Below are 15,944 nucleotides of genomic sequence, written 5' to 3'. Positions count from 1 at the left end.
GTTGTGAAAATGTATCTCGAACCGCGTTACAATCAATGTACCCGTGGTCGTCGACACACTTTGACTCTGTTGAGATTTGGATTTGGGTCACATCAATGTGCACCCGAGTTTAAGGAAATTAAATTATTAAAGGCGCGCCTAAAGCGACTAGCGTATTTATTTTGGGTAGGACCGTTGAGTTTTGCTAAACGGTCCATCCCGAAATCTAAGCAATTTGAAAGCAAATCTTTACTGAGGGCCCCGCAATTTGTATTTTATTTGGCGAGGCTCATCTCATTCTTATTTTTTTTAAAATGAATTTGCAACGTCATGGACACGCATCTCGAACCACGTCACAATCAATGTACCCGTGATTAGAAACACATTTCGACTCCGTTGAGAATTGGATTTGGGTCACATAAATGTGCACCCGAGTTTAAGAAGGTAAGATTTATTAAGGCGCGTCCTAAAGAGTCTAACGTATTGTTATTTTAGGAAGAGGCCGTGAAGGTTCATTAAACGGCCAAATCCAAAGTCTAGTCAATGGTTATGTATTTTATTGAGGGCCCCGGCGGTTTGTGATTTATTTGGCGAGGCTCGTCTCATTTTTATTTTAAAAGGATAAACCTATAGCGACTACATTTTCTATTAAGTTCGTCTCTAAAATAAAAGAAAAATCTCCTAATTATTTACATGCTGAAAAACGCAACTTATTAGTTATTAAGTTACGGCTTATGTGAACGGAAAATTGCGATCGCGTTTGTACAAGGAAAAACTGCTTTCATTCCACATTTTATTATTTGCTAGGCCTGGGCCACTGCCTTTCTGATGAAAGTCTGCTGGGTTCGTTCGCTTAGGTTCGACCTTCGTGAGGTCGAGGCCCTGAACTGGTTCTTTGTTCTAAGATGAATTTATCAGTTATAACGAAGCAGTTGAACAAAGAGGAAGGAAATTAACTAATGATTGGCAGCCTTCAAGCATTCATGGTCATGTTAATCATAGACACAACTAGTTTCTGAACTATAACCTAGTATACTGTCAAGCCTTTCATCTATCATCCTATACACATACTAAAATATCAAGTTACCCTATAATTGTCATTTTTGCTAAGTATGAATACTAAAGCCAGTATCCAAACAGAAATGTAAACTATTATGCATTACAATGATATTCCATATAACAGTCTACATATAAAATAAACATCTTCAACTCTTCTCTTTGTATTCATGCTCGACTTTCAAATTACATTGGCAGTGTATTAGTCATGTACCTGGTAAGGAAAGGAAAGGAAGAAGGAGAGTAATCAGCCGAGTAGTATGCAACAAACAACAGCAACAGCAGACAAACAACAACAACACAGCAACAATACAGCGACAATGCAGTAATAGTCCACAGGTAAACAGCAGCAGTTTCCACCACAAGGAAAACCTAATAGTTGATCGAGCAACAGTCAAACAATCCTAGAAACAGAGTAATGAACCAGCAGAAACAACAGAGTACTCAATGTAACAACACCATCAGTTCAACAATCACAAACAACTCAACAGGCAACCAACAACAATTGGCCAAGACAACTTGATCAACTTGAACTCTTATGTAGTTTTCAGATAGTGTTTTGGTTACAAAATTCTGAGACTTTTTGTGTTTCTTCTTTTTTTCTGAAGACTCACCAATGTCCCGCCCTCTTTATGTTCTGAAACAACCTATTTATAAGCTGAATGCAAGACCCTAAGGGCTGCCTCAAACTTTTTAGCCTTTTTAGCCTTAGTGGCTGCCCATCCCCTTTATTTCCCATGCCTAAGCATCTTCTTGATGCCAGCCATTTTGTTCCCCACGCCTGGCTTATTCCTTTTGTTCAAGAGTTATGGGTTCATTTAAGTATTCATTTTAATTCCCATGCTCTTATGTCTTGTTCCCTATTGGCATTAATCTAATCCTAATTCAGTACCCTACTTGTCAGCTCATTTAAACTAAGCTTTTCTGTTCTTTTCAAACCCCAGACTACCCCTGTTAATCCTTGGTTATTACTGTCTTAAACCATTGCAGCATCAGGGCCTTTCGAACTTCTGAAAGTTCAAATTCAAGAACTGCCCTGGACTGAATCTTTTCAGTCGTTTTGCAATGCAAACAAACCAATTTCAAACAATGTCGGGCATTCAGTCAATGACAGGGTTTAATCAGTCATGTGAAATTATCAATCCATTTGATCATTTAGTCATAGAAAACTAATCGACGACGTTTATCGAGTCGACTATACTAAATATAACAAGTAATAATCAGTCGTTCATATAAACAACACGTACAGGGTCCCGAATGACTTCAGACAACTTTTGTTCAATTACTGGGAACCTATATGAATTAACTATTTGACGATTAATCTAATTGACGAGCATGTATATTACAGAATACATTCAAAACACACACAGAAAACCAACGACCAAATAAAGGCCTTACAAAGATGGGAGGAATTAAGAAAAAATACCAGAAATAACAAACAAACACAACAAAACATGCTAACAAACTCAATTAGCACTCGAATAAAACAGAAAGGCAAAGAAAAACTTACCGAAAAATGTCCAAACAAAGTCGACCCAAGTCTGACTCAGCTTTGACCATTTGAGGCCGAACAAACTTTAATCAGGGTGTTCTCAAACGAGAACACCTTGATTAAGGTCTATTAGACCTCAAACCCCTGTTAAGACTGGCCGGATTCCCCAGGTTCTTGTGTTCTAAGGTTTAGATTCTCAGATTTGAGATTCTAGGAGTTGTGGGTAGATTCGGACCAAACCAAGCTTGGTTTGGTCACGAGGGAGGTCAGGGGACTGTCTAGTGTGAATCTAGGGTGGTTTGGTATAGATCGAGTCTTGTCTCGAATCTTCAAATGAAGATTCGAGAAGGTGGGGGAGGATTCGAGGCTAAAGGGTAACAGATTTGGGTTCGGGGTGGTGAGATACATCAAGGGTGTTAAGGGGGTGGTCACCGGCGTTCATGCCGCCGGGTTCTGGTGGAAGGGAAACCAGGGCGGCTGCTAGGGTTTTGGGGGGTTCAGGGTTTGGTGAAGAAGATGAATGAAGGGGGGTTCGGATAGGGGGCGTGGGGTACGATAGAAGGCTTATATACGATCTAGGGGTTTAGATCCTGGCCGTTGGATCAAATGAGATCTATGGCCAGGATCTATTCACTTAGGGAAGACGATGTCGTTTGGGTGTGATGGTGGGTGAGACCAGGTAAGGCTGGATCGGGTCAAAATTTGACGGGTTTAGGGGGAAGGCCTGGGTCCGTTGGATCAAAGGGTTGGACGGCTCAGATCAATTGCCTAAGACGACGTAGTTTGGGGTTGAATGAGTGGCCTGATCGGGACCGTTCATTCGAATGAAATCCACGGCTCAGCACAGAGACGCAGATACGGCGTCGTTTGGGACGTACCCGGGCAGCTCATGTTTGGACTGGACCTGTGTCCTGGTTTTGGGCATGATTTTAATTCATTTTGGGCCCAAACCAACTTCATTACTCTTTTCTTTTTGTTTTCTAAAAAATGAAATTAAAACCATCATTAATTTAATTACTTAACCTAATTATCACACACATATCACAACCCAGCATAAAAGATGCATATATATTTTTGAATTTTCTTTTAGTGATCGAATTACGGTTTAATTACTTACGACATACATATTTTGTATTTCGTTTTGGTAAGATTAAACGAAAAAATGGACAGAACCAACAAATGACTGCCAACACGTGTCACGCAAAAAATCGAAAAATTGTATAGTGAAGCCATTTGTCATTATTTTTATTTCTTTTTTGGAGTGATTGTCCGCGAAGCAAAAATCACGTGCTTACAGTCCCAATTAAAGGGTTAAGCCTCGAGATTACCCGACTTGAACCCTAGTTGCTTGAGCTAATTTGCCTACCCATTCGGTCTCGAGAGAGTCAATTGGGCAAAATCACTCTCTCTACCGAGAGGTGTGAGAGTGGGTAAGATTGTGCAACGGTTATAACATATTTCCCCAAACATGTCAATCGAACCTTAGAAGCATTTACCCGTCAATTAGCCACCTAGGTGAAAGTCACTACTCTAGTGCCTTTCTACCCATTAGATTAAACTCTAGCAATTTTCTTATTAGCATAATTTAGTTCTAATTAGTAATTGATAATATTAGTTTGTTAAAGAAAATTCAAAAGGTGTTTGGAAGTGACATTTGGGACAATTACACAACTCTAGTCTAGATAGATACTCGACTCCATTCCTAGCTCCCTGTGGAAATCGATCCCGACCCTCATATCGGGTAAAAGCTATTGCGACCCTCTCTTCCTGCTTTTTAGTAGTGTGGAGTTGGCAGTGATTAATTCCTCAGTAAAATAATCAAACTTTAGTTTTGATCTCCAAAGAAATCTTCAACTTCCAAATGAGTAAGATCATCAAGGCCTTGAAAATCATCATCATTCAAAGCAAGATTTGCCTCGGCATTGTCATCATTTTTGTTTGAAGGCCCTGCTTCAAAATTATTTTTAAAGGTCAAGTGAGACTCCACTGAGGCATTAACAGAAGATGCTCCGATATTATTTGCCTTTCTTTTGATGGAGTTTTGATAAAGCCTAACAAAATGCTCAGGTGCACGACATTTAATTTTCCAATGACCTTTCATGCCACAACGGTGGTAGTTACCGCATTTTGCCTCTCGAAGGATTGTTTTGAGAACCCATATTGTTCTCTCATTTTCCATGACCACCACGATGATGACTATTATATCGTCTCTTACCATTGTCATGCCCACGTACATTCATATGGCCATGATTATTATTCTGTCTTTTTCCAGACTTATCACTTCTAGCTGCCATATTCGCTTCAGGAAGTAGAGCTGACCCTATGGGACGGGCTTCGTGATTTTCAGCAAAAGGGTATTATGTTGCTCAACCACCAGAAGGCATGAGATCAATTCAGAATACTTTTTAAAACCCCTTTCATGGTATTGCTGCTGTAATACCATATTTGAGGCATGAAAAGTCGTAAGAGTCTTTTCCAACAAATCCTCATGATTCATAACATCCCCACATAATTTTAATTGGGAAGTTATTCGAAATACAACAGAGTTATACTCACTTACAGTCTTAAAATCTTGCAACCGTAAGTGCATTCACTCATATCGAGCCCTTGGTAATACTGTAGCCTTAAGGTGACCATACCCTTCCTTCAGGCCAGTCCACAATTCAAGTGGATCTTTCACTGTCAAATATTCAACCTTCAAACCTTCATACAAATGATGAAGAAGGAAAATCATACCCTTCACTTTGTCCTGGCTTGATGCCTTATTACCCTGAATAATGGTGTCACCAAGGCCTTTAGCGGATAAGTGAATCTCGACATCGAGAACCTATGATAGGTAATTATTTCCAGAAATATCAAGTGCCATAAACTCAAGGTTTGACAAATTTGACATAGTGAAAACTCTCAAAGAAGATAAGTAATTAGAAATCATTAGGATAATAGCGTAAAGAATCTTAAAAATTAACATAATATCAAATTTGTGATCTATATACACTAAAGTGATAATTCCATAAAAAAGAATGCTATTTTTTTTCTTCTTCAAATCATTAGTCGAGCAACATAAAAAAGTATTCTTCTCTCAATTAATTCTTTTAACATGAAAATTGGCAACTTTCACATGACAATCATGCAAATAACTTAAAATAAAGAAACACAGAATTCTTTATTTTTACATATATCTAGAGATGTGAAAAATTATAAAACTGCATATTAAAGACACTAATCATGAAATCAAAATATACAACGAAGAAAACAATATGAACAAATATACCTGAACAATGAAAATAGCTCAACTTTGTGCTGATAACGTATTAAAAAAATGTAGCTCAAAGTAACAATATCAAATAAGAAGATAAGTAGAATAAGAGAAGAAGTGATAACTTTCTTATTTCATCAAGTGTTCAAGTGTGTTCCATCTCATATTTCATGGCTCTATTTATACTATTACATATGAAGGTTACAAAATGATTGTCTTAAACATGACATTAACAATTGAGATCATGAGGGAATATCATGTGAAAGGGCTATGGAGTTGTAAGAATTACAATCATAATGGTAATGAATAGTAGGAGGTTATTTACATCATGACCGGAAGTAGTGAGAGTAGTGGACATTCACATTTACTAAATTTTATAACAAAGGGAATTTTATGTATTATCCCTAAAAAGAATCCGGAAAGCCCATACAAATTAATAAAGTTGTTTCACTTTCTACTTTCTACTTTCTACTTTCTACTTTCTACTTTCTACTACACAAAATTGTTTATTTACGTTACCCAATCATGGAACGTGAAAACTTATGAAATCCAGCGTGTCCAAATAAAAAGTGTTTAACACATTCACTCCGCACTCCACCATAAACACCGCGTTTTCTGTGTCCTTCGGGTCCTACATCTGACGGACGGCGTTTACCCCTCATTTCCCTCTATCTTCCTCCACAATTCACCTACTCTTCCCGGCAAAAAACCCTAACCCCCAAATTCTGCAATTTTCCTATCAAGAGCTTCGTCTTTATTTTTTTAGTGAGTGGTACTCCTAATTTTTGCCAGTGGTATAGTAGTAATACATGGATCGAGCTGAAACTGGCAATGCATCGATTGCCAGGAATTTTTGCTCATAAGAAACGCGTCGATTCTAAGCAAAAGCGTGCCGTTTCCTCTTCCGTTAAAGCAAAGCCGAAACTCGAGCGCCTCAACGCTCGCAAAGATATTGATTACGAGCCGTGTATGCTTGAGTTCAACGGCGATAATAAGAGCTTTCGAATCGAAGGGCATGATAGTGAATTGCTTGATAATTTTTTCGAAAAGTTAGGGTTTTCTGGTCCTGATGATTTTGCTATCCCTGCCGCTGAATGGGATGCTATGCAGTTGCGTTCCTCTGCCTCATCGGAGGTAATTGGTCTAGGTAATAACAAAATTAAGGATAATATTTTTGAATATTCTGATATTCCTATTAAAGCTAGAGATGTAGTTCAGCTACAAATTAGTGATGCGTCTAAAGCTGATACAATTAGATTAGAAGACTGTGTTACAGGGAACGGCATTGTTTTAAATGGAAATGAACCTGTAACTTTAGTTCGATGTGGTGGTGGTGGTGGAGGGATTAAGGGTGTAAGGCCACCACTTTTGGCTCCTCCGCCGGTCATGTCACTGCCAATTGTTGATGATGCGTCATGCTCTACTTGGGATATTTTTAGGGCATTTGGCCCGGAGGATCATAGGGAATCAGGGCTTTGTAGATCTGACGTTGTCAATGGTGATGCAGAACGTGTTAAGAACGAGGTGTATGATGAGGAGGAGAATAGTACTAGTAGGAGAAGAGTAGGAGTGAGTAACTTACTATCGGAGTCCTGTTCTTTTACCACTACTTCGAATGACGATGATTCTTCTAGCTCCACGACTGAGCGTATGTCAAGCATCTCACCGAATGGGAGATTCGCACGCTACATTACATACTGGGACAAAGGTGATCTCCTAGGACGTGGATCTTTTGGATCCGTATATGAAGGAATTTCAGAGTAAGCCTGTCATTTTTAAGTCTCATATTCAGTTTCTTTTTTGCTTTCCTATTTTGAGCATGATTTTGTAGAAACAAATAGTATTAGCTTTTATTATTGGGTTCTTTATTTGGTGGAGCAAACACTTTATTAGCAGCTACCCTCTTGTTCGTAATTTTGGTGCAAAATCTCTATTGCCTCGAAATTAACAGACTAGGAGATAAATTTCTGATAGCCTCCATTTTACTTGAAGGAAAGAATAAGTGCCTGTTTGTTAGTGGGAATACTGAATAGAGCTCCAAGGAATGAAGGTTTATATAATGTTTGATGTATTAAGATTTAAGATACCACAAAATGTTATTTGTGGTTCTAAATCTCAAGGGACTAACCATTTGGTAATGGAAGCTGTTAGCTATGTAATATAAAACAAAGTGGGTATGAGAAATACTATTTCTCAAGAGATTATCAATTATTAAGTAAATAGTTACTTGTGAATAGGTACTGTATGAAGATACTGTGTAATTTAAGGTTGCCTACAATTAGGAGCACACACTTAAATAATGTATATTTGTGACTACTTGTCGAAACTCAATAGACATAATATATTGGTTAATCTGACTATAAAATGTTAGAAAACTTTATGGCTACTAGGAATATTTGCCTTGTTCGCTTATGCAGTAATGACTTATTGATGTGTCCAATATGTTCCCCTCTTTTGATATATAAGTGTAAGCTTTTATTGATAGGAAGTTAGCACTGAGAAAGTGCTCCAGTAGCATTAAAGATTGTGCAAAGCACTGAACATGTCTAGAATGTCATTTACAGAAGTCAGGCTCATCCTAAAAAAAAAATTTCGTTCTCAAAAAGAAGTCAGGCTGAAAAGATGTTGGAGTAATCACCCAGAACATCAAAGGAAAGAATAGATTAATATGTGCTTCATAAAATTATAGTTTTCTAGCATACTCAATGTTTCAAATGTATATATTTTTTTCAGAAATTTACGACTTGCCGACTTGCTAAACCTTCCCTGCACTCTCATTTTTTAAAATTGAAAAGTAACCTCTTCTGTGTTCATATTGCTGCAGTGATGGTTTCTTTTTTGCTGTGAAGGAAGTGTCATTACTTGATCAAGGCGATGGGGGAAGGCAAAGTCTATACCAACTTGAACAGGTTGGTGACAATATTTTTTGGTGGTGCAGGAACTTATCAGAAATTATTTATCTGTGCAATTGGAAGACACCTTCAATAAAAAATAAAAGAAGTGTGTTGATGTGTGTGACCATCTCATCTAAAAGCTTAAGCTTTTAGAGAGAGCACACTTTAATTACTTAAATAAGTCTTCAACACACCCACGTGTAGGCTTGATTCTTTGATGACCCGAGCACGTAGAGATTCTTTCTTGGATAATGTGTGGCGGTGAGACTTGAACCCAAGACCTTTGCCTACTTTGGTACATTGTTGAAGTGTGTGACTATCTCATTTAAACGCTTACACTTTTAGAGAGAGCATGCTTTAATTACTTAATAAGTCTTCAACAAAGTGGAACAAAAAGAGGTATTTGGAACAAAAATGACCATCTTTCTATAACATCTGTGAAATAAGTTTGAATGATGAAGTTGATATAGAACTGAATTTTTCTCTTCTCTAGCAGCATACCAATCAATGTCAAACTAATTTTTTTTTTTCTGAAGAGGCTCAGTTTGTCTTCTGCCTCTTGCCTTACCCTGTTTCCTGGACCAACCATAGTGTAGGGCCTAAAGTTGATTAATCTACTATTATGTGCATATGAAATTATCATATTTGAAAAGGTGAAATTGTCATAATATTCCTAGATTCTCATGTTTACTCCTTTGTACTTTTTGGTGGCCTCTATTTTACCTTTGGTGGAATATTCACTGATTTGCTTTTGTTATTTCATTTGTCTTGTTCTTTTTAGGAGATTGAGCTTCTAAGTCAGTTCGAACATGAGAACATAGTTCGATATTATGGAACTGACAAGGTAATGCTTTCTTAATTTTGTGCTTCTGCTTGCTTCCCGAAGCTCCTCCTCTGAGAGGAACTGTTCTCTAGCTCTTTCCCTGTGAATGCTACTTTTGTATCTAAAAGCCTTTGGTCTGAAGAGTGCACATTATTGTTCACGCATGTTGATCCCATATGCAGAAATGCTTTTTACCTAGCCAAATTTCTTCTGTCTTTGGTCTGTATATCTCACACTCCCCTTTTGGCAGCTTAATGGTTTTTTTTCAACCTTTGAAATTGGTTTATTTTTTGTCTGTGTACGTCCTTTCAAAAGTTCACTTCGGTTGTCACATCTTTCAGTACCAAGACTAAACTGGATAAGCTAACTGTCTTAAAAATACTTCGATCTCTTTTACTTTGTATAGCAATCTTCTCTATGTACTTAATCTTTTTGCTCAACTTCTGGTTAAATTTTTTGCAGGATGATTCAAAATTGTACATCTTTCTTGAGCTGGTTACACAAGGATCTCTGTTGAGCCTTTACCAGAAATATCACCTTCGAGATTCGCAAGTATCCGTCTACACAAGGCAGATTTTACATGGTTTGAAGTATTTGCATGACCGAAATGTGGTTCACAGGTGACAAATCAGAACAACAAATGTTTGATATCTATGCTGCCCCTTCTTTATATCTATTTTTTAAATCTGTTTTACCAATTTTGTTTGGTTTTATTCATGTCTTAAGTCTACTCTCATGATACGCTGGATAGTGAATTCAAGAATTGGAGCCAACTCTCCATTTTGAGAAATGGTAGAAGTTGTTTGCAGATTGTTGCAAGTTATGACATTTAATTAATCATTTTGATTTACTAAATGTTTAATTTGTTGATCAATAAATTAAACATCGTGATTTAGTCATGCCAAGTTATTTAATTGACCTTTCTGGATCAGTTTTGTCGTCTGTTTTCATGGACTCTAGGATATTTGTATGAACTGTTTTCTCATCTGTTTTGGTGTCAAAGTTTAGGAAGATGAGGAATCATGACGATGGCGCTAATTGATCTGGATACTCAAGCATACTTAAGCTAGTGTGTGACTAATTTGTATTTATAAAGAAGAGGCGTGTGACTAGTTAGCAGCATAGTTATCTGGATTGTGATATGTGAAAGATGGTTGATAAAGTGGCCCTCTAAACAAAAATCTACCAGTCAAAGATCTAAAAATGAAGTTTATTCATTAAAGGTTTACATGAAAATTTGTTTTCCTTTAGTTTATAACCTTTTGTTTTACAATTTATTTTCTTGTTTTCAGTTGAAAGTGGTTGTTCCAATTCTATAAAAATGTCTGCAGAATAACTTTAATTTGTTCTTTAGGATTCTGATATTCTTGTATGTTAATTTTCTTGTAGAGATATTAAATGTGCTAATATATTGGTGGATGCTAACGGATCGGTCAAGCTTGCTGATTTTGGCCTTGCAAAGGTTGTAACATCATCTTGTCCTTGCCTCTCTTTTGTCTTTCTCATTCTGATGCTTTTATTGTCTTCCACACTTCCAGGAGTTTTAATCTTTTCATTTATGTGACAATTTCTGATATGCGGATTCATGCAACATGCAGGCTACTAAGTTAAATGATGTCAAGTCTTGCAAGGGTACTGCTCTTTGGATGGCTCCTGAAGTAAGCTTCGATTTATCTTTGATGATTAACAGGAAATTGGCTAATATATGTATGTAATTATGCAAATCACTCGAGGGGCCTGTTTTGGTGTGAATAAAAACATCAATTTTGGTGAATTTTCGCAACTTAATATTAATGGAAATCAGGTCTTTGAAGAGTTTTTTGCCCCCTCTTTTTTTAGAGTATAGTTGAAAGTGCAAATGAGTTAGGGTTCTTGTGTACTTTCTTCTTAGCAATCCGCCACATCAGTGTCCTGATGTGGTGCAAAATATGAACGGATTCTAGCATCATGGATGGATGAGGGTAAAAAAGCTAGACCAAGAGAGTTCGATTCGGGTAGGTAGCTGGAACATACACATTTTAACAGGGAAGTCAATGTAATTAATGGATACCCTTTTTTGATTGCATGCCTATAGGAACCTAAATGGACAAGGCAAAAGGCTAGAGAGATAGGTAACGTGGATTATAGATTATGATATTGTGGGATAGAAAAAAATAGGAATGTGATGGGAATTATTGTAGAACCACTACTTAAAGATAAGGTTGTAGGTAAAATGAGTTGGGGATAGGATTATTTTTGGGCAATGTTAATGCCCTTATATCACTAATCAGTGGATACCCTAAAAAAGAGGAGAGTTGATATTGCATGCCTACAAGAAGCTAAATGGATAGGGCAAAAGGCTAGAGAGATAGGTAATGCAAGTTATAAATTATGGTATTGTGGGATAGAAAAAAATAGGAATGTGGTGGGAAATATTGTAGAACCGGGACTTAAAGATAAGGTTGTATAGGTAAAACAAGTAGGGGATAAATTATTTCTGGGTGAAGCGCATGCACTTATATCACTAGTTAGTCATGCATATAATTTTGCAAGTTATAAGTGTATTGTTGCAAAATCGTTTTTACCACATAGATTTTGTAGTTACATTGTGGGTTGTCAACGGATTCATTATTTAATTTGAGATTCTTCACGCAGTCTACTAGTTTTACAGTAGCATATCAGAAAGTATCTTCTTTTCTTTTCTCTCCATGAGTTCAATTGGCATTAGTTTTAGGTGCTCATTATTATGACTCATCCTCTATGCAGGTTGTGAACAGGAAGAACCAAGGCTATGGACAAGCGGCTGATATATGGAGCCTTGGCTGCACTGTCTTAGAGATGCTTACTCGCCAGTTTCCTTACTCCCACTTAGAAAACGTAAACACGAACTTCATATTTTTGTCTTTTCATTACATTTTGATTGGTCAAACATGCTTTTCAATGGCTTTGATTTTGTAACCTCCTAATCCACCTAGAAATAGCTTGAGTGGTACTTGTTATTGGTAAAATCTGGACAAGTATGAACTGTTATTGTGGAAATGGTATTCGTGCTGCCAGATGAGGGACTATTACACTATCCCTTAATCTGGCAGATCTAATTCATGCTAAATGTAAACTATAATTGTTTTGAAATTTGATTGCTAGTTATTCACTTTGATTGAATTATGTGCACAAGGGTCTATTTTAGAAAGGATGAGTAGAATGTTCTGCTGCTGAAACACAGAGAGTATAATTAAACTCTTGATTAAGCTGTCTAAACCAAATTGTATTTGTACCTAAATGAAATGACTATTGAAATGTTGGGTTTTCCATGCCTTTTACCTCTTATATACCTTGGTCTTCTCTTTTTCCACTTATTCTAAGGTGAAGAATTTTTGGAGGTGTGCATCATTAGTGGTAGATGTTTGGGCTTTATGTTCTCACTCAAAATGTGTTTGTTTATGCGGTCTCATTATCCATTGAATTTCGAACCATGCGCCGCTGGACTTCAGGGAATTCTCGATTATAAAAAAAGTGTTTGTTTATGGTACTTTGCTTTGTTAAATGTTCTTTTGCTAGTTATATTCGAGATGGGTCGTTCTACTCTATTCTATTAGATTCCTAGATCCAATTATCAAACTACAACCATTTAATCCTCCCACTACTGAAAAAGTTACTATAATTATTACTTGAATTTCAATCAACCAGTCAAACTTCAAAACTTACTGCTAGTTGGTTTGGGATTCATCATCCATGGCAAACCAGGAGAAGAAAAGGGCAAAAGAACGGGGGAAGAAGAGAACAGGTGATAGAGAGAAAAAAAGGAATTAGCTGGGTTTTGATAAAAAGACCAAAGTGCCTTTGTAGTTAATGAATAGATAACATGAAAGTAAGGGTTATTTTGGAGAAAGAGAAAATGGGTACATTGCAATGTAGTATGTTAGCAAGACCCAATTTATATGTGTGTGTGTGTGTGTGTATTATTGATTGGTGGAGTTTCTTCTCTATATTGACTTAAAATGATAAAATTACTGAAATTCTTTTTCGGACATGGAGTGAAAATCTAAGTCTGTAAGTTTGGAAATTACTATAATACATGATCAATAGCTGTTTTCGTGTCAAATGCTATAAGTTCTTTTGTTAAATTTCTGAATATGTTCAGCTTAGAAAGTGCTATGCTTGTGCAATTGAGTTAGCTTGTTTATGAAAAAAGACAAAAAAAAAAAAGAGGGGGGGGGGGATGATATCTGCTGATAATTTCTTTGATTGAACACCTTTGTGGAGATGCTGATGCGTGCAAATCTCACTATTTTTTTGGAGAGTGACCATATATTTTTTCTGTGGAACAGCAAATGCAGGCTCTGTTTAAGATTGGAAAGGGGGAACCTCCACCTGTCCCTAATACCCTCTCAATAGATGCACGAAATTTTATTAACCAGTGTCTTCAAGTGGATCCAAGTGCTCGTCCAACTGCTTCTCAGCTCTTGGAGCATCCTTTTGTGAAACGAACACTTCCCTCTTCCTCAGGCTCAGCTTCTCCTCACACTCTAGGAAAGAGGCTTTGAAACCTTGTTGTAAGTGCCAAATTTCCCTTGGTCATCTATTTTTGTTAGTGATAGTCAGTTGCTCAACTGTAGCATTAGAATTTCAAAATGCTACCATGTTTACCTTATTTCCTGCCATTGCTTCAGTTGAGTTAGCAAATGTTTCTACCATTTAATTGTAGAACTCAGTTTTAGTTAATTAGCACAATCATTTTATGAGTACTTCTGTTTTAGTCACTTGAGTCATCAGTGTATCACAAAATGATGGGCAATGTGAAAGAAGAAAGAGGTGTTATAGAACTAGAATTTCCGCCTGTGTCAAAATACATAGGGTTTTTCACGGTTTTTAAGGATAAAATCAACTGGTCTTCAGATTCTAGAGATTGATAAAAACTTACGGAACTGGAAAGTATAAAAAAAAATGAATTACTAATTCAAAGTGGAGAACTAAAATGCTTAAGTATTTTCTGAGAGAATCACAGTATACTGCTATATAGGTGAGACATTTTGGTTTGGTGGGGAGGAGCTAAAAAGGTTTCTTATTAATGAAAATGCTGCTTTGGAAATGAAAAGAAGAATATATATTATCACAGTCTCCTGAGATTTATACAGGCCTTTTTACGAGGGCCTGTAACCCAATGGATGCTTTAATTGATGGAACATTGGGCTAATCCAGTTGGTAGGGCTATGATTGGCAGATTACTGGTTCCCCCTGTCCAAGCATTGAGTTGGGCCATGTGGTCTGTGCGATATGACCAGTTTCGTGGGCTTTAGAGAGGAGGGTAATGCGTCAGGCTGGTTTCCGAATCCGCTGAGATTTAGCCCCTTTATTGGAAAGAACCTCTGAATTTAGCCTTTCATTTTGCTGACTCCTACGAAAATTATCTTTCTTTTCGCATTCTTCATAGATGTTTTGTAGTTTAACTTGTTACTTTCTCAACTGCACTAGTTCATACTTCAAGTGGCAAATACGATAATGATGCTGCTTTGGTAGGGATATAGAACTTCTTGCCTGTCTTATCAGGGCAGGTTCTTGTCATAGTCTTTTAGTACCACACACCTCTCTGCTATGCATCCTTGGATTGACTGTGATGTTTTATTACAATCTACTGGTCTCGCTAGACTTAGTTTTATTAGTAGATCTAAGGTATATTTTATGTAATTTCTCCTGCAGCTCTTTTCTTCCCATTGGATCCTCAAAGTTTTGGTGGAAGTAATCTGGATGCTTTTCTCAGAATCTGTATTTGAACACTGAGTTCAGGTGTTTGATCCTTTGAGAGCGCATCAAGAGCAGTTCCTACTCGTGGTCAATGCCTTTGCGGCAGTGTATGTTTGAGCCCCCCCTCTCTTCTTTCCGATTTCCTGACCTCTCTCTCTCACCCCATCACGGATGGAAAGAAGAGGTTAGGTATTGTGCTGTATATGTAGTTCAATTCGCTGTTAGAGTGTTTGAGCCAATACGGGATGTAAAGATAGATAACCCATTTGAAATGTATATATCACTAGAAGAGGTCCAGGTGTTGCTTTCTTCATCTTTTTCCATAATTTTTCCTTTTCTTTTCAGTTGTTTGTTATCTTGTGTAGGGAAACGTATTGTATAACTTTGCATTTCAATTTCTCTTATCGAGGGGAGACAAGAGGGGTTGCTCTGATGGTAAACAACCTCCACTTCCAACCAAGAGGTTGTGAGTTCGAGTCTCCCCAAGAGCAAGGTGGGAAATTCTTGGAGGGAAGGATGCCAAGGGTCTATTGGAAACAGCCTCTCTACCCCAGTGTAGGGGTAAGATCTGCGTACACACTACCTTTTCCAGACCCCACTAAGTGGGATTATCCTGGGTAGTTGTTGTTGTTCAAACTATACAAGGAAGTGACAACACATTCCTTTAACCAATGTGAGATTTTAAAACTATCTTGACATGTATTGCATGAACAATATAGTATG

The 15,944-nt window shown here is 37.3% G+C and overlaps 1 protein-coding gene across 1 annotated transcript; it reads left to right on the top strand.

Moving 5' to 3' along the window:
• The first annotated feature begins 6,419 nt into the window (after window positions 1-6,419).
• On the top strand, window positions 6,420-15,534 carry LOC104216770 (mitogen-activated protein kinase kinase kinase 1-like). The gene is made up of 9 exons (XM_009766891.2): window positions 6,420-7,543; window positions 8,608-8,692; window positions 9,459-9,521; window positions 9,963-10,120; window positions 10,890-10,962; window positions 11,099-11,158; window positions 12,246-12,356; window positions 13,808-14,032; window positions 15,177-15,534. Exons 1-8 carry the CDS (start codon window positions 6,615-6,617, stop codon window positions 14,021-14,023), a joined length of 1,695 nt encoding a protein of 564 aa, XP_009765193.1. The 5' UTR covers window positions 6,420-6,614; the 3' UTR covers window positions 14,024-14,032; window positions 15,177-15,534.
• The last annotated feature ends 410 nt before the right edge of the window (window positions 15,535-15,944 follow it).

This window comes from Nicotiana sylvestris, chromosome 7 (assembly GCF_000393655.2).
Source record: "Nicotiana sylvestris chromosome 7, ASM39365v2, whole genome shotgun sequence".
In the NCBI taxonomy this organism is placed as follows: domain Eukaryota; kingdom Viridiplantae; phylum Streptophyta; class Magnoliopsida; order Solanales; family Solanaceae; genus Nicotiana; species Nicotiana sylvestris.
The sequence above is the reverse complement of the archived record's forward strand: the minus strand, read 5'-3'. Positions and strand labels throughout refer to the sequence as shown.